The 24,562-nt window shown below is 30.7% G+C and overlaps 5 protein-coding genes across 6 annotated transcripts; 3 read left to right on the top strand and 2 right to left on the bottom strand.

Annotated features, from left to right (window-relative positions):
* Positions 1-2,017: 2,017 nt before the first annotated feature.
* LOC128201363 (uncharacterized) lies at positions 2,018-6,410 on the top strand. Of its 2 annotated transcripts, none has more exons than XM_052898132.1 (3): positions 2,018-2,170; positions 5,038-5,176; positions 6,275-6,410. In XM_052898132.1, the coding sequence occupies exons 1-3, from the start codon at positions 2,054-2,056 to the stop codon at positions 6,280-6,282; spliced, it is 264 nt and encodes an 87-aa protein (XP_052754092.1). In that variant the 5' UTR covers positions 2,018-2,053; the 3' UTR covers positions 6,283-6,410. The 2 variants fall into 2 exon arrangements, with proteins under 2 accessions (XP_052754092.1, XP_052754091.1); XM_052898131.1 differs by having other exon boundaries at positions 6,268-6,410.
* Positions 6,411-6,756: 346 nt separating this feature from the next.
* LOC113514707 (uncharacterized) lies at positions 6,757-8,344 on the bottom strand. The gene is made up of 4 exons (XM_052898125.1): positions 8,261-8,344; positions 7,903-7,994; positions 7,474-7,814; positions 6,757-6,781 (listed from the first exon to the last, which is right to left on the bottom strand). The coding sequence occupies exons 1-4, from the start codon at positions 8,277-8,279 to the stop codon at positions 6,757-6,759; spliced, it is 477 nt and encodes a 158-aa protein (XP_052754085.1). The 5' UTR covers positions 8,280-8,344.
* A 1,855-nt stretch (positions 8,345-10,199) lies between these two features.
* Positions 10,200-12,930, top strand: LOC113514706 (uncharacterized). The gene is made up of 4 exons (XM_026898805.3): positions 10,200-10,350; positions 11,578-11,630; positions 12,022-12,157; positions 12,803-12,930. Exons 1-4 carry the CDS (start codon positions 10,335-10,337, stop codon positions 12,919-12,921), a joined length of 324 nt encoding a protein of 107 aa, XP_026754606.2. The 5' UTR covers positions 10,200-10,334; the 3' UTR covers positions 12,922-12,930.
* A 1,314-nt stretch (positions 12,931-14,244) lies between these two features.
* On the top strand, positions 14,245-20,026 carry LOC113519273 (uncharacterized). The gene is made up of 3 exons (XM_026904333.3): positions 14,245-14,490; positions 16,235-16,370; positions 19,688-20,026. The coding sequence occupies exons 1-3, from the start codon at positions 14,407-14,409 to the stop codon at positions 19,792-19,794; spliced, it is 327 nt and encodes a 108-aa protein (XP_026760134.1). The 5' UTR covers positions 14,245-14,406; the 3' UTR covers positions 19,795-20,026.
* A 31-nt stretch (positions 20,027-20,057) lies between these two features.
* Positions 20,058-23,626, bottom strand: LOC113519274 (uncharacterized). Its single transcript, XM_026904334.2, has 2 exons — positions 23,528-23,626; positions 20,058-21,040 (listed from the first exon to the last, which is right to left on the bottom strand). The coding sequence occupies exon 2, from the start codon at positions 21,032-21,034 to the stop codon at positions 20,684-20,686; it is 351 nt and encodes a 116-aa protein (XP_026760135.1). The 5' UTR covers positions 21,035-21,040; positions 23,528-23,626; the 3' UTR covers positions 20,058-20,683.
* Between the last annotated feature and the right edge of the window lie 936 nt (positions 23,627-24,562).

Here is a 24,562-nt window from a genome sequence, read left to right as displayed (position 1 = left end):
TCTGTACCCAGTGAATTCACGCCATATCCCACCCTTCAAACCGAAACACAGCCATGCAAACATAACTGCTTCACGGTGGAAACACGAATGGGACAGAGGTACCCAAGCAATCGACTTTTGTACAAAGTCTCCCACTGGTATTATTATTATTACACAATTATTTTTATTATAAAATAATTCTATAAATTTATACTTGCAGAATAAAATTGAAAACAGCATCTTTTTAAGAGAGTGTGCTATCAATGAAACATTTTTATTTTTTCCGAATACAAATGTAATCAAATCTCTACAAAAATGTAGTCTTAAAAAACAATTTGAACTTCCAATACAAATACAACACATTCAGTTGTAGAACATGTAATCGGAGCGTAAAATTTTTTGTAATTTTTTCTCATAGTTTTTTTTTATAGGAAAAAGACACAATGATTTCTACTTCAATCTGTATACATATTACCAAAAAATTTATTAATATACATAGATAAGAAACTATATAGGAACATACTTTGTTTCATAAAAATCATTCTGAATTTTGTCCTGATTTCATTGTTGTCCAGAAATTCAATAAAATTCCTACTTACGAAATATTGTGTACAGTTTTATTATAGATATAGCCTTTATTTTACATACTATAATCTCTTGCTATAAACCTATGAATATCATAATTAATCAACCATTAAATAAGTGTAATCAATTTATAAAAAAATATTTGTGTGTTACAGCAAAACGAGTCTTGTTATTTTTTAAACTTATGTTTATTTTTTAATTTTTTTTTTCTGCAATGTCTATATCTATCTATCCATTTAAGAGCTGCGCTCTTGTCGGTGGAGCTCTTGCCACTCACTACGATTTTCAGCGAGTCTCTTCACCTCTTGATACGACACGACACCAACTCCTTCCTCCTCCTCCTTCAATGTCTATATACATGCAAAAAAAATTTTTTTCTTAAATTAGACCAATACTTATAGGAAAAATTAAGTGTGTATATTTGTGTTGTGTGGCATACAGCCACTGAAGAGGTAAACAAGCATGCAAACCCCCTGATGGTAAACGGTTACCACAGTCTAAAAGTATTTACTCAAAGAAACAAGCTAACGTGTATAATGCGCTGCTCTTTTTTATCAACTCTGAACTAGATTGAAGAGATTGTTAGTAATTAGGAAGATACTCCCGTAATCAGCAGTTTGACACTATCAGATTGACCACATGGTGTCTCTGGAAACAGTCGTTATTAATTTGTAGTGAATTCGCCACGATAATTCAATTACCTAATTTCATCCCCACCTATTTTTCATCTTTGGCACATTTACCAATATTCCATTCATCAGTCCAATAAGAAAAGACTACAAAAACTTTTAAATTTTTTTACACACATTTTATACAAAGATTTAGAGTCTAAATTAAACTCTACTGAGCCTATTTAGAGTCATAATATGTTGCGTGATTGCGGCGATGAAAAAAAAACAAAATAGCACCGAAATACTTCAATCTTCACAAAATTAATATAGGAGACACACATAGAGATACATATATATCTAATGCAAAAATAATTACTTATATAGATTCCAAATAAGTGACGCAAAAGAAATTAATTATTTACAACTATATTGTTTGATAAATTACCATAAATTTTGCTACGTAAAGAATGGCATAATACATATACGTAGATAGGTTACAAACAATAGAATCTATATAATATATTCATATTATATTTTATTATATAAAAGTCCTGTGTTGCAATGTTCGTTCATACTAATCTCCGAAACCACTCTACCTCTACAATTTTAATGAATATTTATAAATGTATATTATTTTCTCAAATTTAAAAGATAAATAGATATATTTTTTTTCCAATTAAATAATAGGGACCCGGCAGGGGGCGAAACAATGTTTGTCGAAACCGCAATCCCCGTCTACCAACAATAAAGCTACGTCTAGCTAGATCTTGGAATCGATTAATTCTTGACAAACCTAATCCGATATTTCCTTCCGGCCTTTGTCTATTGGATTGCAGCAAGACATTGTCTATACTCTGTGGTCTATACCACAAAAGACGATGTGTCGAAGAACTCGTTGGAAAGCTAGCATTTTATCGCTTCAATTACTTATGTTATTATTTACAGTTTCATTTAATAGTATAAAGGGACACCTAGTTGGCGATAAAGCTCATTTGGTAAGTTAATTTTGCACACAATATTTAAACACGATTAGTTAACATCATTTATTAACAGGGATGGGCAGCAGCGTCCTTCTTAAAATATATCTAAAGCCTAACTACGGTTGCCAATCCACCTGCCATGCATGGCAACTACTGGCAAAACCCCCTAAGGGAGAGGTTTATATTTAGAAGTGGACAGTTAAGGGCTGACATGATGATGATTTAACATCTAATAAGGTGCTCAATTCAACTTAATTTTTTACGATTATGCTTTATGATTACATAGATAATTCTAAACCGACTTTTATTATTCTTTTTGCATTAGATCAGGTTTCTCACTTATGAGTTCTATATTAATTGTGTAATGATCGGAATTGAAGTTTACCATAGCAAAACAAAAAATATCCTGTGAAGCAAAATCTGCATCATTGCGTGGAGACGTTACGCCTCATTACGTCTTTTATCGCATATATCTTGAAGAGTGTTCAAAAAAATTATTTGGATTAATACCAGCTGCTGAACTTCATCATCGTACAATCCGTTACAAGCTGAAGTTCCATCACGATCATCTGAATGAGAGGCAGTCCTCTACCATGCGTTTCTGTAGGCATTTTCTTCCACATATAAATAAAATCATTTATCCTGACTGACTATTAACACACAGATAAAATTACTAAGTCTATAAATCTAAAATTTCGAACATTGTTTTTTTAGAACATAAGCTTTTTATAAAATATAAACTTAAAGGAGAAACACGACACCACGCGCGTAAAGCCACCGGCAACAGAAAGATTAAGTTAGTATTACATTATCTGTGGAGAAAATATATCATACAAGTTTAATTACAGTGAATCAACGACGTCGCAGCATGACGTTAATTTAACTCCAATTCATCTTACACGTGTTAGACATTTATAGGATAAATATCAACGGAGTACGCCCACACACGACAAAATATTAATTTATTTATTCACAACTTTCCCCCTTTGATCTAATATAAAATTTTCTTTATAACAATATTTACAAGTTATAAAAATAAAGCTGTAAAAGTTCCTGAGCTTTTTGTTATGAAAAAAAACTGACAGTAATATGAACGCAGAAGTATATATATTTATTATATCAGATTGTCACTCAAACAGATATTTCAGACACACTCTTTGCGCGAGTGAAATAAATTATAGTAATATAAGATTTAACACAAAATTACGACTTCATGGCTGCAAAATTAATATGGAACCTTATATCTCTTATATCCATTAATATATTTTTTTATTGGATAATAATAGAATGGTAACCCCGCCTGAGCTATTGGTAAATACTGCTGGGACACCAGTAAGGGATGATAAGTGAAGGTGAAGCAGGTCAGTTAGCCCATCGTGACCAATTCAGTCAAGAATCAATGATGGTTTCCAGGACTAGGTCGCCTGATAGGGTATATAAATATCTTCTGTGTTAAGCTTTTGTTTATAAGCATAATTATCAAAATTAATTCAAAGTATCAAAATAAATAAATCAAAAGGGTCTGGAAGTACCAGAAGTTGAAGGTTATAGGCTATTCAAGTTCACGATACAACTACGAGTGAAGTCGCGTGATACAGTTAGTATCATCATCATATCAAGTGTTAGCTGCTAAATATAGACCACCTCTCAGTAAGTTTTGTCAGTAATTGCCATGCTTGGCAGGTGGGTTTGCAATCGCAGTTAGGATTTGACTTCCTCAATCGCCTCTAACGACATCCACGGGAAAGGAAAGGGTAGATAGATAGATAGATACTCTTTATTGTTTCCTCCAAAAGATTACAGTAGTAAACTTATTATAAATATAAATAATTACAAGAAATAATCACAATAATAAAACAATGGGCGACCTTATCGCTAAGAGCGATCTCTTCCAGGCAACCTTTGGATGGAGAGGAGTAATTATAAACTATTTTGGTAGCACATATTATATATTATCAAATAATAACACGTGTGTAAATATATAATACTTATTAACGTTTAATCAAACCCGACGAATTATAGTTATATGCTTTTATTCTAAATATAGTAAACATAGTTGTTTATCTAAGATTTATCTTGAATAAATATTGTAAAAATATCAAGTCGTTTTCTCCCCCAGTGCTTTAAATTTTAAATATTGCTAATACTCTATTCTATTATTATATATTTTAACAAAAATAGCAGATACTAATGTTGACAAACTCTTTGACCGTTTTGTGTTAATATTTTTTTTTATAAATTTATTTTTTTATAGTCTCTAAACAAATCGAAACATCCAAACAATTGTTCTATTTTTGATTTAACTATTATTAGACATTGTTGTATCAGCCATTAACTGTATATTGCTGAACATAGTCTCCCCTATAAGAGGGGGTTTGCTACTAGTTGCCGCGCATGGCAGGCGAGTTGACAACCGCTATTTGACATTTTAAAAAGACGATGTTACCCATCCCTCCACTATAAGCTGCCTTAGTCGCCTGTTACAACACCCACGGGAAAGGAAAGGGTGGCGTATTCTATACCAGGACCTACATGGCAAAACATTTATCATGAGACATTAGCAAACTGTTTTTTTGGTCGGATCAATTATTAGTTTATTTACATTTTTATTAAGTTCTATGGAAACACATTATACCTGTTTATAATTTCATTTGCGTAATTGGAAAATCATATCATTCCATTTCTGTATAATTCTATATTTTTTTATCTTGTTTATTTTTTGTATTTTAATTTTGCGTATACAACAACTTCTTGGTTTCAGAATAATTAACTACCAATACGAAAATATATAACTTGAAATACAATAAACACATATAATCATGATAAAATTAACTGTATTGTTATTTTATTTAACTGCTAACTATTGTATAATATTGCTTCAGACCGAACTGAAAAAATTATGCGAGCACGCATACACATGTTTTCATGACACCGTCATTATTTGTGGAAAATCGGTCAACGAAGCCAGAACATTCATTGATCTATGCGATTTGTATGAATACTCCTGTGAATATAATATGGGTGAGTATTTGTCAAACAATCAATAAATTTAATTGCATAAACATAGGTATAGTTATAAATTTTATTTTTATTGTAGATTTCAAATCAAATCAAATTCTTTATTTGTAAGAAATACGGGTCATTATGATGTTACAAAATAGAAATAATAAAAGTACATGCTTTCCACCCATAGGGCGTGCAAAATTATATATATATATATAAATATATATATATATATATATATATATATATATATATATATATATATATAAATATATATAATATATATATATATATATATATATATATATATATATATATATATATAGTTTTTACTAATATAAATTCAATCATTTAATGAATGAATTGTGAAAATTCTTTATTGTTCCCTTAAAAGAATTATACAGACTATAAAGGTTAATAAAATGTCAACAATAATTATTATCGTTATTAAACATTTTATTATACATTATTGGGAATTAAAGTTTAATCTGTAGATTTACACGATCACAAATTTAAAAGTTTTTTTTTTTATTCCTTAAAAATAACAAACAAGCTAGCGGCCCACTTGCTGGAAAGTGGTACCTGTTGCATGTGACAGTTCATTTTAAACTTTCGTGCTGTTTATATATATTTTAAATTCACGTTCTTTCCATCACATTCCTGATTTATCTAGTAAGAAAGGGGTATATAGCTAATATTTACCTGTAATTGCGTTACATTAAGTTTCGATCGTAAATTTTATATATGTCTTCTGTGACACCCATATTAGCCCTAACGCCTTTTTATCCTTAGGGCTAATTTATTATAATTATTATAATATAATATAATTTTTTTTTATCCTTATTGTCTTGAAAAAAATATTCGATTTCATTAGTAGAATAGACGCTAATGAATACAATTTCTCTTAATATTTTTTTTATATTTTCATTCACTATAATCATAACGTTTTATATGTGTTTCATAAGAGACTGGAATTAATACGATCATTTAAGTAAACTATAATAATTTAGCTAAATTATCTCGACATTTCGATCAGGTTACATCGGCCGTAGTCACGAGTATACTAATGTAGCGCTATATGTATGATTTAACTATTTTTTTTTTTTTAGTTTACAGGCATGTAAAAGAAGAAGATGGAGTTTGTCCAAACCCAAAGGAGTTAGGTACCGGTATTGGGTAGTAAAAAATGCAAAAAATACAATGTAAAAATCAATGAAACTTATATTTTCCGTTAAAATGTAATACAGAAATTTAAAATATAACAAATCATGAAAATTTTATATTAAATTTATAAAAATATAAATGTTTTTATTAATAATAAAATATTTCTATTGAACTATATAATCTCATTAATCATTTTCTTTTTTATTTTAAAATAACAAATTACTAATAGATTTAGTTAAAACCTTATTTCATGATAAACATGAAAATAAAATTTATTTATTTATTAACAAATTATACCGCTGGCTGTTATTTTTTATGTTACTTAAAAAATACTCATATACTCTATTATCTTTAAGTCTAGCAACGGTTACCATTTTCCATTAGGTAAGCCGTCAGCTTATTTGTCAATCTAAGTTGCATAAAAAAAAATTGGATTACAATTTAGCACTAGCATAAAATCTGGAACAAAATATAATACAACTGAATTAAAGATGGAAAATGAATGGAAACTCATATATACACATACAAGTAAATCAAAATAGTGAACACTCACTATATTACCTATAACAATTAACTTCAAACATACGGGAAATATCATAAATTTACCGTTAACTGAAATTGTTGTCATGACAATAAACTAGGATAGGACTGCCTATGGCATAACAAGGCCATCCCACACCATGTATTCGCCACATCGTTATTAATTGGCAAAATTGAAATAACCACAGGATTAAGATGTACACTGGAATAGTAAACTTCTAAGAATGACAATTGCAATAAGTCAAAATACTGAAAATATAATAAGTAGAATACGCTTCTATAAGTAGTATATAATAATAAAATAACTATATACATCGCAATAAAATAAATTGTAATAATTCCGTCAAAGGATAAAGAAGTAAATAATTAATATGTAGTTATTATATATACACACACAATATTAATGGGTATATATTAAAAGCACTTTTATAATAAAAAGAATAGTATAATTTTTTAGTATGATTAATTTAAAGTTGTATTATTTAATGTACATATAAAAAGTAAAAGACTGATATAAATCATAGAATTATTTAGAACATGGAAGAGAAATTTGCGTTATTAAGCATGAATCTGCAAAACAAAATCAAGTACTTGGATTTTTTTCTACTAACGGCATTGGATCTGTCCTGTCCTCAAAATGGTTTAGAATAACATTTTTAAACAGTGTTCCATATTTTGGAATTCTCTTTCCAATTCTAAAAATAATGCTATCATTGTCTGCGCTGTCCTCCTCTGCATTATGACGTCTAGTTTCTTTATGTATCTCAATTTCTTCTGGTAACTTTGACTTTTGCGCACTTTTACTAAGGTTTTCAACTAATTGTTTAATTACTTTTTCATTGTTTTCAATTACTTTGACTAAATATCCTAATGCTTGTCCATGTTCGATCAGCTTTTCCTCTATAAAGTTGTTGCAATCATTTTGCTTAGATGTGTCCCGCTTTTCAATTCTCTGGCAAAATCAAATACTACATACAAGTTACTAGACTGCTCTATATATTTAGAATGTAATTATATTATCAATTGTTCATTTATCTCACCGTTGATGCTTGTGATGAATAATCCAGTATGTCCTCTAAGTCTTCTATAGGCATTTGAGAAGATGATGTTACTATTAACACGACCGTGATAGCTAAGACAATAAAAAATAACACATTTTAGTACATTAACTATATTATTGTCATATATTTTTTTAATTGTCGCAATGAAATTATTGGATAATGATCACATGACATGAACATCATCATGTCATATTGTCAACTTGCCCAATACTACTAATAGTTCTAAATATCATAAAAAAAATATTTCCGAACACATCTTTTTGGAATTGGATTGAGAAGTTTTAGAAATTTTACTATAACATTACTACGTAAAGATTCAAATTACATTATGGCTCACCGAATACTAGAGGCTTCATGGCGTTTTCAATTCAGGCCATCCAACAAGTAGCCCGGGCTAGACGGCTCAGCCACTTATAGTGTGGGTAATTGAGAACTACACGTGAAACGTCTTGATATTTGATATACCTACCTATTCAGTTAATTACACCTAATTTAGCGAACAGAGCAAGCAATCACTACATTATCCGTAATTTAGTGCTTGTTTGTTTATAACATCTTATTGTATAATACCTTTTACCCGCAACTTCGTACACGTGCTTATTTTTTTTTAATGGTTGATAATGAAATGGTAATCCCGCCTGCGCTATCGGTATACGCTTGCGGGGCACCAGTGAAGAATGATAGGTGGAGATGAAAGCAGGTCAGTTGGCCCATCACGACCATTTTATCAATAATTAAGCATGACGGTTTTCAGAGGGAACCGCGTGAAAGTCGACCTGTTAGGATATATTGCTAGCAATGGGATTGTTAGACACCATTACTAACAATCTCTTTCTCCGCACACATGCTTATTGAAAGTAAGAAAATCAATGAAACCATTCACTTCTAGAATACCTACGAAGAAAGAAAGAAAAATATTTATTTGGCGCATAACATTGACATAGTTATAAGATAAAACATACATCTAATTTTAAGTTGAACTTTCAGGAACAGCATCTAATATGATGCAGTAGTTTTTGCGTGATACCGAAGCAAACATACATACAGACTAAAATTATAAAAAAATATTGCTTCGATATGTAATCGTATGGTCCCAGCATAGAACGGACCACTCCTTCCTTTTCTATGAGTGTCGTAAGAAGCGACTAAGCGAAAATAATAGTCGAGAGATGAAGAGCAGCGTCCTTCATAAAATATTACGAAAGCCTAACTGCGGTTGCCAACCTGCCTACCAAACGTGTCAACTACTTGCAAAAGTCTTCTTATAGGAGAGGCCTATATTCAGCAGTGAACAATTAATTGTGGATATAATTAAAAATATAATAATTATTTATTTTAATCAATATCTCCTATTTACAGATTTATAAATTACAAAACACAAATTTATATTATTAGTGCCTACTTATAATTACTTACCATGCTTTACAGCAGAAAGAGTTGAGAGATGCAAATGTGGAAACACAACTTGTAAACCCGAACCCTAGCATTACACCAAGAAGAAAAAGAATTTTATCAAATAAGAGTCCGGCAGTATTTACTCCTCCTCCTCCTCCTCCAGTATATACATATCTCTCGGAATAAATGATGCTTCATGATGAATTTCTCTATTTTATATGGACCATAGTAACGAAAAAGTAAAATGTGACTTACTTATATTTGCTTTTAATATTTTTTAATGATTTAAATTCTGTATTACAGTAGGTATGTATAAAAGCCCTTAATCGTGCCCTAAAGCGTGCTATAATAAAAAAAATTATATGCATAGTATAAAGAGATCTAGCGGTTAATTTTCCAGGATGTAACAAAAAATTTAAATTTAAAAGTAAAAATAAAATTATAACGATCAAGATTAGTAAGAGACTATTGACTCTCGAAATATGATTTATAGTTACTAAGCACGTTTTGATTGAATTATGTACGTTGATACGGGTCTCAGTTACGAGCTAAATTGAACTATTAGTATTGTACTTTTATACCATGACATAAATTAAGATTATAAAATACTAATAAATTGCATTGCAATTCCTAATTAATAACTAGATTATTAAACTAATTTATTTGCCTTTTCAAAAATTTAATTTAAAACATATTAAAAGTAATTCTAAACTCCGTCGTTTTTAAAATGTATATTTCTATTTAAAGTAATTTTAGACCTTGATTATTTTATTTTAGCTTTTTATATCTTTAAATATTTCGTTAAATTTTAAAAATAAAGCTAAAATTGTAGTACAATTTAGCAATAAAAATGTGACTATAAATTTTAAATTATAGAACTTATTACCTGGCTCAATATACATAAATAATAAAAACGATAAGTGTGCAGAAAACTTTAGTTTTATGTATAATGCAAGTGACAAATATTGACGTTATTTACACCAATAACCAACTACTGCCTGTTATGATGTAGTACCATGAAAATTTCACTAGGTAAGTCTTTGCTAATGTTATAGTGACATATATAAGAATTATCATCATCATCTCAGTAATTTTTTTTAATGGATCATAATGGAATGGTACGCTGACTGTATACGCTGGCGGGGTACCAGTGGGGTATGATAGGTGCGATGAAAATGCTGATGAGTTAGCCCATGGTGTTGGGCCACCTAACCAAAAATTCAGCATGATGGTTTCCAAGGGGAACCACGTTGAAGTCGACCTGACAGGGTATATTGCTAGCAATAGGACTGGTAGTGCGCATTACTAACAATCCCTTCTCCCCATATAAGCCGTTATCTGTCTGCTAAACATAAGACTGCGGAACAATATGTGAATGGAGAGAAGAAATTATTAGTAATTTCGATTCCCTCAGGTTAACCACATGAATGTCAGGTCGACATACCCCTAGTGCTCCGGGAAACCATCGTCATTAACTCCATGTGAATTCACATCTATATCTACACCTAAAGTCTTTCATGACTATCAATATCAACCTAAATTTGTCACGATAGACCAAGTGACCAGACTTCATCTTCATCCATCATCATTTACGAATATTCCATCAACGTAAACGTCCACTTTAATTAAAAATATATATTATACTTATATTACTGTGGTTACATAAATGAAACATTTATGTAAATTGAAATTAAAGACTATAAAATATACTTATTCCTTAATTATAAATAATAAAGGATCAACATGAGATAAAACGTATTTAATTATATTATTTTTTTCAAGTTATTGTTGGCAAAAAGACTTATCAAAATCGATTCGGAAATAAAAACACATAATTTATCGATTCTGTAATTTTCTTCGGTCGCTCCATTCAAATGTACAATTTACGCATTGCTATTTTAATAGAATGTTACTATTAATATAAATAGTAACATTCTATTAAAATAGCAATGCGTAAATTGAATTTAGCTACTGTTAGTACTCGTATATTATAAATTTTAATTGTTTTGTTTGTTTTGTTTTATACAACTTAGAATGGCAAACAAGCTGACGGCCCACCTGATCGAAAGTGGTAACCGTCGCCTATAGACATGAGCAGTACCATGGACATAACAGAGTATACTGCGTTGCCATTCCTGAGGACTCAGGTGTTATTCCTCTGTACCCAGTAAATTCACGCCATATCCCACCCTTCAAACCGAAACATAGTTATGCAAACACAACTGCTACTAATTTCTTTAATATATGAATTTATTTCAGCTTTTGTTTTATATCTGGTGTCATCTGTAAATAGTCACAGTGAATCAATTAAAGTAAGTAACAGATTTCATAAATGTATTTAATTTCAATCGTATAATGTATGAAATTTTATCATTGGTATACAAAATACCCAAGATGCACAATCTGAGACTAAAAACCAGTACTGAAAATAGAGTTCATTTGAAAATAATGTAGATTCATTTTTAAACATCTAATGGCATTACAGCCAAAAGTGTAGAAATGTACTTACAAATTTTGTAAAAATATAGGGACTGATATAATTAGGTATCGATAAATAAATTTATTCTACTCTTGTCCTGCCCTACGATAACTATTTATTCCTTTTAATTATAATTCAGAAAACTTTTAAGTGCACAAACTTTTGTACGAAATGTGAATCTGATTTTTTTATGTCTATGTATCTTACGCATAATCTATTCGCAGAATGAAGAGGAATGTAAAATAGCTGATTTATGCGTACATGATAAAGTTCCTATGTGCGGGATTGACTCTTGTGGCGAAATGCGAACATTTATTGATACTTGTGATATGCACGAGTTTAATTGCGACAGCAAGAAAGGTATTAACAAATTAATTAATTAATTAAATGTAGTTGTTTGTTAGGTAATTTGTATTTAATAAATGGATATATTTGTTTGAAACTGATTAAATGTAACTAATTACCAAAAATAAAGAAAAGAGATAACTTTTATATGAAATCCTTTTTACCATTAAAATTTGATAGTAACTTTGTTTGTCTGTTAGCTCTTGTTTTGATTCTTGGCACTTGAATCACTCAACCAATTATCACAAAATTTGACATTTGGGATGGAAAAGGACATAGGTTGCTTTTATATTATATTATACCGGTTAATAAGTATATTTTGGTTATTAATAAATATATTTACAAATTAATTATACTTGCGAGTTCCGTCGCAAATCATCCATCCTAAATACATTGTATACACCTTTAGCGATCAGCTAGGGTATGGCCTTATGAGCTGCAATGTAACTAAAATATATATTTTATTTATTTATTGATTACATTACAAAAAATGACTGGTACAAAAGGCGGACTTAATGCTTTATAGCATTATCTCCCAATCAACCTTTGGCAAAACAGAAATGTAATTATGCGGTAAAAAATTAAAAATTGTTATAGATAAACAATTACACGTACGTGTCCATACTCACTTACAAATATATATAATACCTAAAATTTCAGATTTCAAACAACGTCCCATCCACGAATGCTGGGTAACGTGCAAGAGGGGGCGGTCTTTCAAGAAACCCGAATATAGAACGGACTGCAACATCAATATTAAAAATAATAATAGACTATAATTCAATGAACTATTTGCGTTTCATTTCTTATTTTAGAAAGTATGTATTATTTAATTTGCGAGAAATGTAAATACCTAAATCGAAATAAAATAAATAAATATATTCACAATTGAATCTCAACACTCAATATAAAGGAGTGCGCCGAGCATATTTGAATCAACAATACCGCCGCGCCGTCTCGCTAGGATTAGAAGCACAAACAGATAAAGGTACACATTTTCGAATTTACTCTATTACATACATGGATAGACATACTATGTGCCAACAACGATAAGTATAGTATATAATTTATTATGTACATACTAACAACTGCAAGTTATCAAGTGTAAGTATAACGAATGGCGGTCTTCCACCGTGCGTTTCTCAATGCATTTTCTCCCACGCACAACCACTCTTTGGAATCAACTTCCAGCAACAGTATTTCCGAACCGATACGACATCATAACCTTTTAGGAATATGTTCTTTTCTTGAAGAAAAGAACATATTCCTATTTAAAAGGCCAGCAGCACACTTGCAATGCCGTTGGTGTTGTGAGTGATAATGGGCGGCGGTAGTCACTTACCATCAGGTGACCCGCATGCTCGTTTGCCCTTTGTATTGTAAAAAAAAATCTTATGTTATTATACACACATTCTAAAACCTCCATCCATTCATCGCATTTCGCATCAATTCAATATCCAACGCACTACTACAGCTAAAGGTACTCACTTGAATAAAATTGTTAAGTGTAAATTGCAAGCATGAACAACATCGTGACGGTTACAATTTTTCATCAAATGGGCCGTCAGCTTGTTTATCATTCTAAGTTGTTTATAAAAGCATTATGAATATCACATTTAAAACACTATGACGCCCACATTACACCACATACGTTGCCATTCCTGAGGATTAAAATGTTTCTAGTTTATGCTGGCGGGGTGCCAATGAAGAATTGATTAAACAGAATAAACTCAAGCTCAAATCTTAAGTCAACCTCCACGTGGTTTCCCCTGGAAACCATCGTGATAAATTGTTGATAAATTTATCATAATGAGGCAACTGTCCTGACTTCATTCTCACCTATCCTCTCTCATTGATACCGCGCATATAGGTACCAATAGCTCACGCCGAATTACCATTCCACTATCATCCATTAGAAAAGAAGTCCCCATTAATTCTTCAGGACAATGGTGTTATGCATCCGTACTCTAACTTTGCTTAGTACGTATAATACGAGTATATCTTTTGTACAATCTCTCCTACATTTTCTTTGTGTCTACGTTTAATAAACTTAACCATAAAAATGTATGTATATTATTTTTGTTCAAGTTAATCCATGAAAATGGTATAAACATTTATTGCTCTCAACATAAGTAGATATATGTATATTGCTTTCCACATACTTACAGATTTGTTTTATTCAGCAACTGAGTAGAAGGAATGCATCAATAATTTAATATCATATAGATAAACAATAAACATGTACAAATACAGACTCTATTAATATGTCCAATGTCAATTGTGTGCTAATTATAATTGGTTTATCAGCATTAATTAAATACTCCTACCCACACATTGATAGCGAAAAGGTAAGTGGAAAATCAATAAATTAATTTGATTTATCATCAAACAGATATATATGAATATGTATTTATATTTATTTATTTATACTTTAATATACAATAAAATTCTATGTACATTTAACGAACTTAATACCGGGCGGTGTTCTTTATCAGTCAAGCAGTTAAGCAATTTCTGGGTACAGAGGAATAACACCTGAGTCCTCAGGAATGGCAACGCATGGGGGGTATCATGGGCGAAACAGTATACTTTGTTATGTCCATGGTACTATGTCTATAGGCGACGGTTACCACTTTCCATTAGGTGGGCCGTCAGCTTGTTTGCTATTCTAAGTTGTATAAAAAAAAGCATTGGGAAAACAGAGAAATCAGTGGAAGGTGCATTACTGAATTAAAGAAATATAAAGTAATACTTAATAGATTCATAAATTCTAAACATATAATTAGGCCAATATAAACATACACATAAAATATTAAATATATATATATATATATATATATATATATATATATATATATATATATATATATATATATATATATATAGTAAACATACATGAATAAATATATAAATATTACTATTACAAACAATTAATTGATAAATCCTCACGTGACATCGCTAAATAATGTTCCGCTAACTAAATCACAACTGAAATATGGCATTGACAAACTGTAATGCAAAATAAATATACATTTAACAGCTTTAATTATTTAGATGTACAATTTAAAATGTATGAGCTAAGGTCAAAACGCAATTATAAAATATTAGATAAATATTGGATGTCGTCCTGTAAGAGAGGCGTTACTCGATCGTTTTTAGCATTTCCACTGGATATCTAGTTATTATTATTAATCAAAGATCTAGAATCTTAAAATTTTAAATATTCCATTTTCTTTATGTGCACTTAGTACAAAGTAAATATAAAAATATTTTTAACTGATCCAGCGTAAACACGAAATAAAAATAAATCAAGATCGGTATTCGATTACATTCGATTCGATTGAGCTTTCATCGTGCAATTCAAAGGTTTCTAGGAAAGTATCCATAGAAACGCGAGAAAATTTCAAAGCGTGAAGCCAACAAATATCAAATATACAAACTCGTTTAAAATTAGATTTAGCAACAGGATATATTTGTGACCATTATACATTTCAATATTTTGATTAAATTTATTCATTGTTGTCTTACAAGGCTGGAGTATTTACAAAATGTTGTTTATAAAGTTTATATATAAATATTAATATAATATTTATTGTTCCTGGTAAGTATATTAGATTATTCAACATACATATAAATGGGATAGTACTATTAAAATATTGAAAGACAGGGATGGACCTTCGGTGTACTATACTATACAATGTGATACAATATCAATGCATAGGGGGGAAAGGGATTGTTAGTAATGGAGACTAAAAATCCCATTACTAGCAATATACCCAACCAGGTTGACCTCCTCGTGGTTCCCCCTGGAAACTATCATGGTTCATTCCTGATGAATTCATCATGATGGGCTAACTGGTCTGTTTTCATTCTCATCTATCACCCTTCACTCCACATCCACCAAAAAAAATATATATCAATGCATCGGTGTGTATGTTTTAAGGAAATAAAGATAATCGTATTCATACATAGCACACCTACAAGTAAATAGACATTGTATCATTGGGCGCGCATCATCTTATATCGCCTTGTCACATAAAGGTGACATTGTGATTTAACGCGCTCGATTTTAATAACAAAAAAAATTTTTAGCTAAACGAAGAATGTCAAATAGCGGACATATGTCGCCACGACCAGGTACCAGTGTGTGGGATCGACTCATGCGGTGAAATGAGGACCTTCATTGACACATGCGATATGCACGAGTTTAATTGTGACAGCAAAAAAGGTAAACATTCATAATCATTCATTATTACCAGAGGGAGACTTTGTACAAAAATCGATTGCTTGGGTACCTCTGCCCCATTCGTGTTTCTACTGTGAAGCAGTTGTGTTTGCATGGCTGTGTTTCAGTTTGAAGGATGAGATATGGCGTGAATTTACAGGGTACAAAGGAATAACACCTGAGTCCTCAGGAATGGCAACGCATGGGGGGTGTCATCGGCGAAACAGTATACTCTGTTATGTCCATAGTACTATATATAGTCCATAGTGCTCATGTCTATAGGCGATGGTTACCACTTTCCATCAGGTGGGCCGTCAGCTTGTTTGGCATTCTAAGTTGTATAAAAAAAAAAGAATTTCACTAGAATTAACCACTATGGTTAATTCTAGTGGAATTAACCAAGGAGAACCGCATGGAAGTCAATTGAATGTATTGCTAGAAATGGGTTAGATAGACCCCATAACTAACAATCCCTTTTGCCGTCTAATATTTCTTATTAGAATTATTTTATCTGAGACTAAAAAAACTAACTTCTAAGAAAACCCAACGCATTTTGTTTCGTTTCATTATTGCTAGGTACTTGAATAAAAACAATGTTTCCATTAATATTAATACCTTTTGATTTGTTTTAATTTACGTAGGGATAGTAGCTTCATAGCTATGAATGAAGGAAAGATATAATTAATCTTTGTCTGATATTTCGAAAGGTTATTCTCCCACGCCTATATGTAGATAAGTGTTGAAGTATTCAAAGTTTTATTTATGTCTCGCTGTTATCCACAACATCGTCCGTGTAGGTTTATTTTGAACAATAAAATAGTTTTATATAAATAATGTTAAACTTTAATGCACAGTAAAATTCTATGTACATTTATACGGCGGACTTAACGCCGGACGGTGTTCTCTAGTCAACCATTGAACAAACCGAGAAATACGTAGGCGGTGCATTTTTGAATAGAGAAAAAAATAAAGCAATATTATCTATCTATCCTATTTATGAGATGCTCTGTTGTCGGTGGAACTCTTGCCACTGCTCTGTACTCTGTCCTACTTAGGGTTAAGGAAAAAAGACAAGTTATAAAAACTATTGAGGTCGGAAGGAAAAAATGTTAGGACACATGAAACGACACGACGAACTTATGAACATTATAATAGAAGATAAGATAGAAGGGAGGAGGGGAAAGGGGAGACCAAGGCATAGTTACATCAGGCGGTTCAAGGAAAAAGTTGGTGTTGTGTCGTATCAAGAGGTGAAGAAATATAGTATTATATATACCTATGTTATTTTCGAATTACTATTTTGATTTCATTTTGTTCATAACGTTACACCGTCAATTAAATTTTTCGTTACTCCTATCTACGGTTGACCGGTATATAATGCCATATGGTGTCATGTTGACCATTTACACTTTATAGGTGTATTAAAGTTTAATAAAATAAATAAATAAAATAAATATACTGGGTCAAAATATGTCCCATTTTTTTTAAACAGCTGTCTATATAATAAATAGAAATCCTCTTATAATAAAAGACAACTATTGAACGTATATATATGTAGGTATATAAAGTATGAAAAGCCGAACCTATCCACTATTCTCTTTAACATCTTGGTCTGTGGCCACGGTTTATTTCGTAATGGTCATAACACAATACAAAGCCTACAGCGATGAAGAAATCATCCTTTATTATCCATACATACGTGTAGTGATTCTCTTAATGCATATTTAGTTACTTATTCATCACAATTTATGTATAAATCATCTATAACCTTAAATCAAAAATAGTACTACGAATCCGGTAAAAATTTTAAACATCGCTGACGAAATATCATCTCACTTATAGAACGGATTCTTATTTTGGATAATACTGTTATTGATCTATATATCAATAAATAAACTGCTCTTTGTCACTGGTTAATAAATCTTTTGTCGGTTCTTAATTTAAAAATTTTAAAATGAAATTATTTTTAAAAGCTTGTTTTTCTTTTAAACAATAAATACATTCTGGCGATGTATGTAGGTATGTTATGTCTGCTGGAATGCAATGTCAATGCAAAGCAAAATCGTGACAATGTCACGGCATTAATAAAATCTGTTTTTTACATTACATCTCCTTGTCAATGAACTATGATGTTTATATTTAATATTTTGTTTTAGTGAGATGTGTCCTGTTTTCATGAGATATTAACTAAAAGATATTAATGATCGTAATACACAAAACAACTATCAATATTTTGACTTTTGTTTTTTTTTTTGCTTTTTTTTTGTTCAATAAATAATTTTTAACAAATAAACAACATACAGCAATGTATGTAACATTGCTGTTTCGCGACAAAAATAGATATAATAACGTTCTACCTACTCACTGAGTCACATAAAATGATGTACAAATATTTTATTAAATGGCAATTTATTTCAATTATTTAAGCTTCATCAACCACAAAAATACAACGCCAACGATTCCTCTGATTACTGACATTTACTTATTTAAATACCAATACGTTCAAATAAACCGGCTATAAATAAGTAAAACAAAATATTCCTTTGATATTTAAGAAAATATACGTTCGACGAACATTTACCTAGTGTTGACTCAGAGGGATCGACTACTAAGCTATTCTTGTGAAACCCTACTCCCTTCGTCTTACTGAAAACCAGTTTACAAAGACCCATAGCATCTATCCCATTTGCTACATAATTGAGTTAAATAAATATAATGTTCAGGTCAACACTTGCTGGCCACTTTAACGCCTACGCTGGCGCCGATGACACGTGCTGCGTATTAGCATTTTATTCGTAACAAAACTGAACTTCGTATAGCTTAGAGCATGTTTTTTTTTTATTTAAATCCTATTTAGGTACTTTTCCTAAAAATTTGTATAAAACAAATCGTCATCGTTATTATATCAGCCGTTAACTGTCTACTGCTGTATATAGACCTTCTCCTTGGGGAATTTATGCAAGTAATTGCCTGGCTTGATAAGTGGGTTAGCAACCGCAATTAGGCTTTGGTGATGTTTACAAAAGGACGCTAGTACTTATCCCTCGGGATGACGTCGTCGAAAAAGGTGACAAGTCGAGACTTGTCACCTTGGGAACTTTTCGACACTCATGGGAAAGTAAGAGGTAACCCATTTTATGCCGGGACCAGACGGCTTAATATAAAATAAATAGTTCATATTAAATCGACTAGATTCGTAAACTAGGCAAACAGCAAAATATTGCTCTACTTGTGTCCGAGTTCGATGAATTACTCCTATTGCGTAAAAAAATCTTTATTTTTTTTATATGTGTACAACTTAATATATATATTCTTTACAGATTTCGTTCAAAAACCAGTTCATGAATGTTGGGTGACATGCAAGAGAGGTAGAAGTTTTAAGAAATCGCAATACGGCAGCGAATGTGACAAGGAAAATATCGTTTAAAAAAAATACATTTTTTTTATCAAAAACTGTTGTTTTTTTTTTTTAATAATAACAAATGAACAATAACTTACTATACGTACTTATTGTTCGAGATCACAGTGTATTAATACGAATAAAATTCTGATAATATTAATTTAAATACTAGACTATACTTAAATTTAAACACTATTACTAAGGAAACATAAATAGAAAACCAGTTTACAGTTTAAATTACGCGCATAATTTAAACAAACATTTACATACACTAATTAATTACTTATTAAAATACAAGTCTAATTAATGATAGTTATATACAATTACTCATTCAAAGGTTACGTTGTTACATTGTAAGTTATGACTTAGATACACAAAATTTAAACTAATACATCTAAAGTATACAAGGTGACGATATCATTATTATCTATGTTCTTATATAATATTTAAAACATTAAATCATAAATATTTACAATAAATAATTAATTACTACAAGAACATGCATGTATAAAAACTTGACAAAATTTTTGAAATGTAATGAAAAATAAACACTTAGTTGATGTGAACCCTCGTTTTCTAAAATACTTATTACTTTATAAAAAAAAAAAAGTTTGCTATTAAATGTAAACATCCAGAAAGAATATCTCGCTACAAATGACCTATGGTACTTTAGTTTTATGTAATCTATTTCTATTATAGCCCACATATTTCTATTATACTTAAACTTACAATATTGGCCAGCGTGTACTTTATAAGGATGTTAAATTATTACAGTTATTACTGGCAACACCAAAAAATGGCGCGCTTCGTTTTATTAAAAAAAATACACTTCAACGAACTGTTGGAGTTAGATAACAGTTTTTTCGTTACATTTGACACTTGATATTCTATCTAGATGTAAAATCTATATTAGCACCTAATGACTATCCAAAAATCCAGCATTTTTGACGATATTATAAATTTTCTGCCTCGGAATTTTCTCTGCTTCTCTCTCAACAACTTGCATCTCCTTATTGGTGAACCACGACTCCTTCGCTAATCCAGAAGCAATCACTGGATTGTCGTAGAAATCACTGGACTTTAACAAATCACGGGGTAATAGAGCTTCGCTGGCTGCGTTTAATTCTACTGCTGGGTGGGCTCGGACAGCTGGAATTGACGCGTGGGCGTATTCCACTCCAATTGGCTGCAAAGGCTGGGTAAATATAAACCCAGGTCTAGCTTGTGCCACTGCTAAAACTGCCGTGGCTATGATTAGACAGCGCATTTTGACCTGAAAGAAAACAAGTACTTTGTTGAATGACGTCCAAATATTGATTGTTTGTAATGATATCTGAGAGTATCTGTGACATGTTTTGCTAAGTCTGAGAGCGGAGACAGTGAAAATTATCATGGTTATGTGAATTTAACATAACGGACTAAGTTTAGCCTCAGTTACCATCCTTCACTAGTACCCCGCCAATAATATGTAAATTTGCAACAATGGAGTTGAAATACCACTTTCATAAATTAAAAAAGAAAATAAGTACCTACTCTAATATATCAACTTCGGTGGAATAGTTTGATATTTTTTTTTTAAAGTAACGTTAATTAAGGTCTCAGATAGACCCAAAACTAGTGAAGTACCATCATCATATCAGCCGTTACGTATTCACTGCTGAACATAGGCTTCTTTCTATTGATGGGGTTTGCCAATAGTTACCACACTCGACAGGCAGGTTGACAACTGCAGTTAGGCTTTGGTGATGTTTAAAGAGGGACTGCTATGCATCCCTCAACCATTAAGTACCCTTAGTCGCATCTTACGATATCCACGTTAAAAGAAAAGAAACTAGTAAAGTACTCCGGACATTAATACATATATATTAATTAGCTTATTTTTAGCTATCAAAACAATGTCAAATATATATAACTTGTTTAAACAGGTCTAAAATTAATATTATAATGAGATGACATAAATTTTATTCATTGTTCATTTATTAATATTATTAAACAAAATAAAAATATATTTTTAAACTTATATCTCAATTAGAATTAAACCGAAATTATTATGAATGTTTGACGTTGCCAAAGTTTTCTCATAACTTTTCGAAATATTTTCAAAGAAAATTAATATAATTAATTATATATTCTTACTTTAGAAATTATATCAAATATAATTAAGCCCTTCAAAGAGATCAAAAAATCTTTCATGTTTTTAACTTACAGTCTGAGTTCTATTATTAGTTTATCTTTTCTATATTTTTGTCTTGTTCAAATAAAAGTTTGTAATAATGTTTATATGTTTGAATTTTCTTTTTTATTTAATCGCGCTCAAAGAACTGGATTAATTTTATTGAAATTAGAGTAGAGAGGAGCGATATTTCAAAAATATCGATATTGGTATTATATCGTTACTTCAGTATCGGTAATCCAATATTATCGTAAACAATATTATAAATATCCATATATCTTTACACTATAACTTGGTCTTTAGTAAATATAAAAATGTAATGCTAAAAACACTACATTTTAATCAATACTGATTGCACTTGAAGAACCCCAGCTCACTAATACAATGTTACGAATACTTTAATGACAATGTGTTGATATTTTAGCAAAAATATTAATATTTTGAAAATAACAGTGTCTACATTAAAGTATCGATATTTTGGTTCTTGATATTTCGATATTATTGAGAAATATCGCTCATTCTCAATCTAAAATAATGTAATCCCAACTCACGAGACCTAAACCACGGGAAATATTTAGTATTATTAATATGATCATTGGTAATTAGTTGATGTAATTATTATTCGACCGCGCTTATAAGCTAAACAAATTTTAATGAAAGTACACAAATGAACAATATACATTTTACACGAGCGAAGCCGTATGCCACAGCTAGTAAGTAATGCGAATATTTATACATGTAATATAAATAGTAATAAAATGTATATAGAAGCTAAAAATAAAAAATAGCCGGACAAAATTCAGCAAACTTAAGTTTATCGTATTAAATTGCGTAAACGATCAGAAATACCCTGTTACAAAGGTATCGATTTAGAAATAAATGTTTCACTATAGATGCTGAATGAAATCTAATTATAGAGGGCTCAAAGTAAATGTTCTTTTTATAGAAAAGTCTTTTAAAGATCTTTATCATAAAAAGTATTCGACTAAGACAATATTCATATTGCTTGAAAAAATCTTATATATATTTCGCATCGATTCTTTTTTTTTTTTTTAATAGTTTCAAGAACCAAAATATTTTCGTTCTTAAGTTAATTTAGATACATAAACTATTCAAAATAATAAAAATAAAAATGAATCTAAATAATTATTTTGTATCGTCAAAGTACTTAAATGTGATAAAAAAGCTAACTCCAGATGATTCCAAAAGATTTCAATGGGTCGAAAGTGGGTTACTTAGGCTTTCGTGTGCAACACCGAGTTAAAATACAGTCTAAGAACAGTCTAGTCCCACTAATATTATTACGTTAGATTTTTATGTTTAGTCCCCTTCCCGCCTTAATGAAATATTACTATTTCGTGAAGAAAATAATGCTATTGCTTCTTCATCAGTGACCCTTAATTTTTTAATTCGTGTTCAAGAACTATTATTACACCAGCCATAACCACTGTCACCATAGATAACACAAAAAATATTTTCTCCTGCGCATTTAAAATTTTAGACATAGATTCGATATTTGAAAACGTAATTCATAATAGAAGCACGTACACACACACACACATATGTTTTGTAATATGCGTCACTTACGTTCAAAACTTTTCACGGTCACAATGCAATACGCAAGCGTGCTGAGTCGGTCACTGCGCGGGCGCATACAATACAACGAATATATAGCCTTTGCCGCGCAAATAACCTTCTCTACAAGCTTCCGGGACAGCCTCATACATTCGAACTGATGCTTGGGATATTTTTTTTTTAATATCATACTAATTTAAAATGATCCGTTATGACTTAAGTAGTCACGACTTTGTATCATTGATCTTCGTAAATTATATTGTAAACACAGTGACATTATAATACTGTAGTAATGAGTAAAATTGTATGAAGTTATATGTTTCGAATTTTATTAAGAATTTTCTCACTTTTAGATTTCTCTAGAACAATCCCTTTACCGGAATCTTTCACTATAAGATTGCTCTTTTACTAAATAAGAATTTCGAAAAGTAAATTTAATAATGTTGATCGAAAATAAAAAAAAATACTCCAAAGATTATACTCTTCTGAGATAATACAATATATTATGACGTTAATTTCTATCATATATCATTACATTTCTCGCATTAAAGTATAAATATTAGTATAAGTCTATCTATCCTATTTAAGAGCTGCGCTCTTTTCGGTGGAGCTCTTGCCACTCACTACGATTTTCAGCGAGTCTTTTCACCTCTTGATACGACGCGACACCAACTCCTTCCTTGATAGGATTGATCTGCCTGATATAACTAAGCCTCGGTCTCCCTCTTCCCCTCCTTCCTTCTATCTTACTTTCTATTATAATGTTCATAAGTTCATAGTGTCAAAATAAGTATTATTCTTAAATCTCAAAATTACATAGAATCAATTGTGTACAAACGACTAAACGGATTTGAATGAAACTTGGTAACTAGGTGTATTACGGTTTGAAAAGTGTAACATAACGGTTAAATTACAGGACGTAACATTGTAGTCCTCTAGAATGACAATATATGTCTGTGAGCGTCACAGTGTATTCTGTAATGTCCATGACGTAGTTCTTGTTTATAGTAGGCTATGGTCAATAATTTATATCAGGTAAGGCTTCGG

This window comes from Galleria mellonella, unplaced genomic scaffold (genome assembly GCF_026898425.1).
Source record: "Galleria mellonella isolate WM207_F2 unplaced genomic scaffold, CSIRO_AGI_GalMel_v1 utg40, whole genome shotgun sequence".
NCBI lineage: Eukaryota > Metazoa > Arthropoda > Insecta > Lepidoptera > Pyralidae > Galleria > Galleria mellonella.
This window is presented reverse-complemented; position numbering and strand designations above follow the sequence as displayed.

What these genes read in the sequence shown, in the direction of transcription:
- LOC113519274 (XM_026904334.2), bottom strand. Translation starts at nt 21,034, where the DNA reads ATGCGCTGTCTAATCATAGCCACGGCAGTTTTAGCAGTGGCACAAGCT.
- LOC113514707 (XM_052898125.1), bottom strand. An exon ending in ATTCATCACAAGCATCAACG is followed by an intron (nt 7,815 to 7,902) that starts GTGAGATAAATG and finishes TGATTTTGCCAG; the next exon opens with AGAATTGAAAAGCGGGACAC. An exon ending in GACAGGACAGATCCAATGCC is followed by an intron (nt 6,782 to 7,473) that starts GTTAGTAGAAAA and finishes ATTTTGTTCCAG; the next exon opens with ATTTTATGCTAGTGCTAAAT.
- LOC128201363 (XM_052898131.1), top strand. Translation starts at nt 2,054, where the DNA reads ATGTGTCGAAGAACTCGTTGGAAAGCTAGCATTTTATCGCTTCAATTA. An exon ending in TTGGCGATAAAGCTCATTTG is followed by an intron (nt 2,171 to 5,037) that starts GTAAGTTAATTT and finishes ATATTGCTTCAG; the next exon opens with ACCGAACTGAAAAAATTATG. An exon ending in CTCCTGTGAATATAATATGG is followed by an intron (nt 5,177 to 6,267) that starts GTGAGTATTTGT and finishes TTTTTTTTTTAG; the next exon opens with TTTACAGGCATGTAAAAGAA.
- LOC113514706 (XM_026898805.3), top strand. An exon ending in GTCACAGTGAATCAATTAAA is followed by an intron (nt 11,631 to 12,021) that starts GTAAGTAACAGA and finishes ATCTATTCGCAG; the next exon opens with AATGAAGAGGAATGTAAAAT. An exon ending in TAATTGCGACAGCAAGAAAG is followed by an intron (nt 12,158 to 12,802) that starts GTATTAACAAAT and finishes CTAAAATTTCAG; the next exon opens with ATTTCAAACAACGTCCCATC.
- LOC113519273 (XM_026904333.3), top strand. Translation starts at nt 14,407, where the DNA reads ATGTCCAATGTCAATTGTGTGCTAATTATAATTGGTTTATCAGCATTA. An exon ending in CACACATTGATAGCGAAAAG is followed by an intron (nt 14,491 to 16,234) that starts GTAAGTGGAAAA and finishes AAAAATTTTTAG; the next exon opens with CTAAACGAAGAATGTCAAAT. An exon ending in TAATTGTGACAGCAAAAAAG is followed by an intron (nt 16,371 to 19,687) that starts GTAAACATTCAT and finishes TATTCTTTACAG; the next exon opens with ATTTCGTTCAAAAACCAGTT.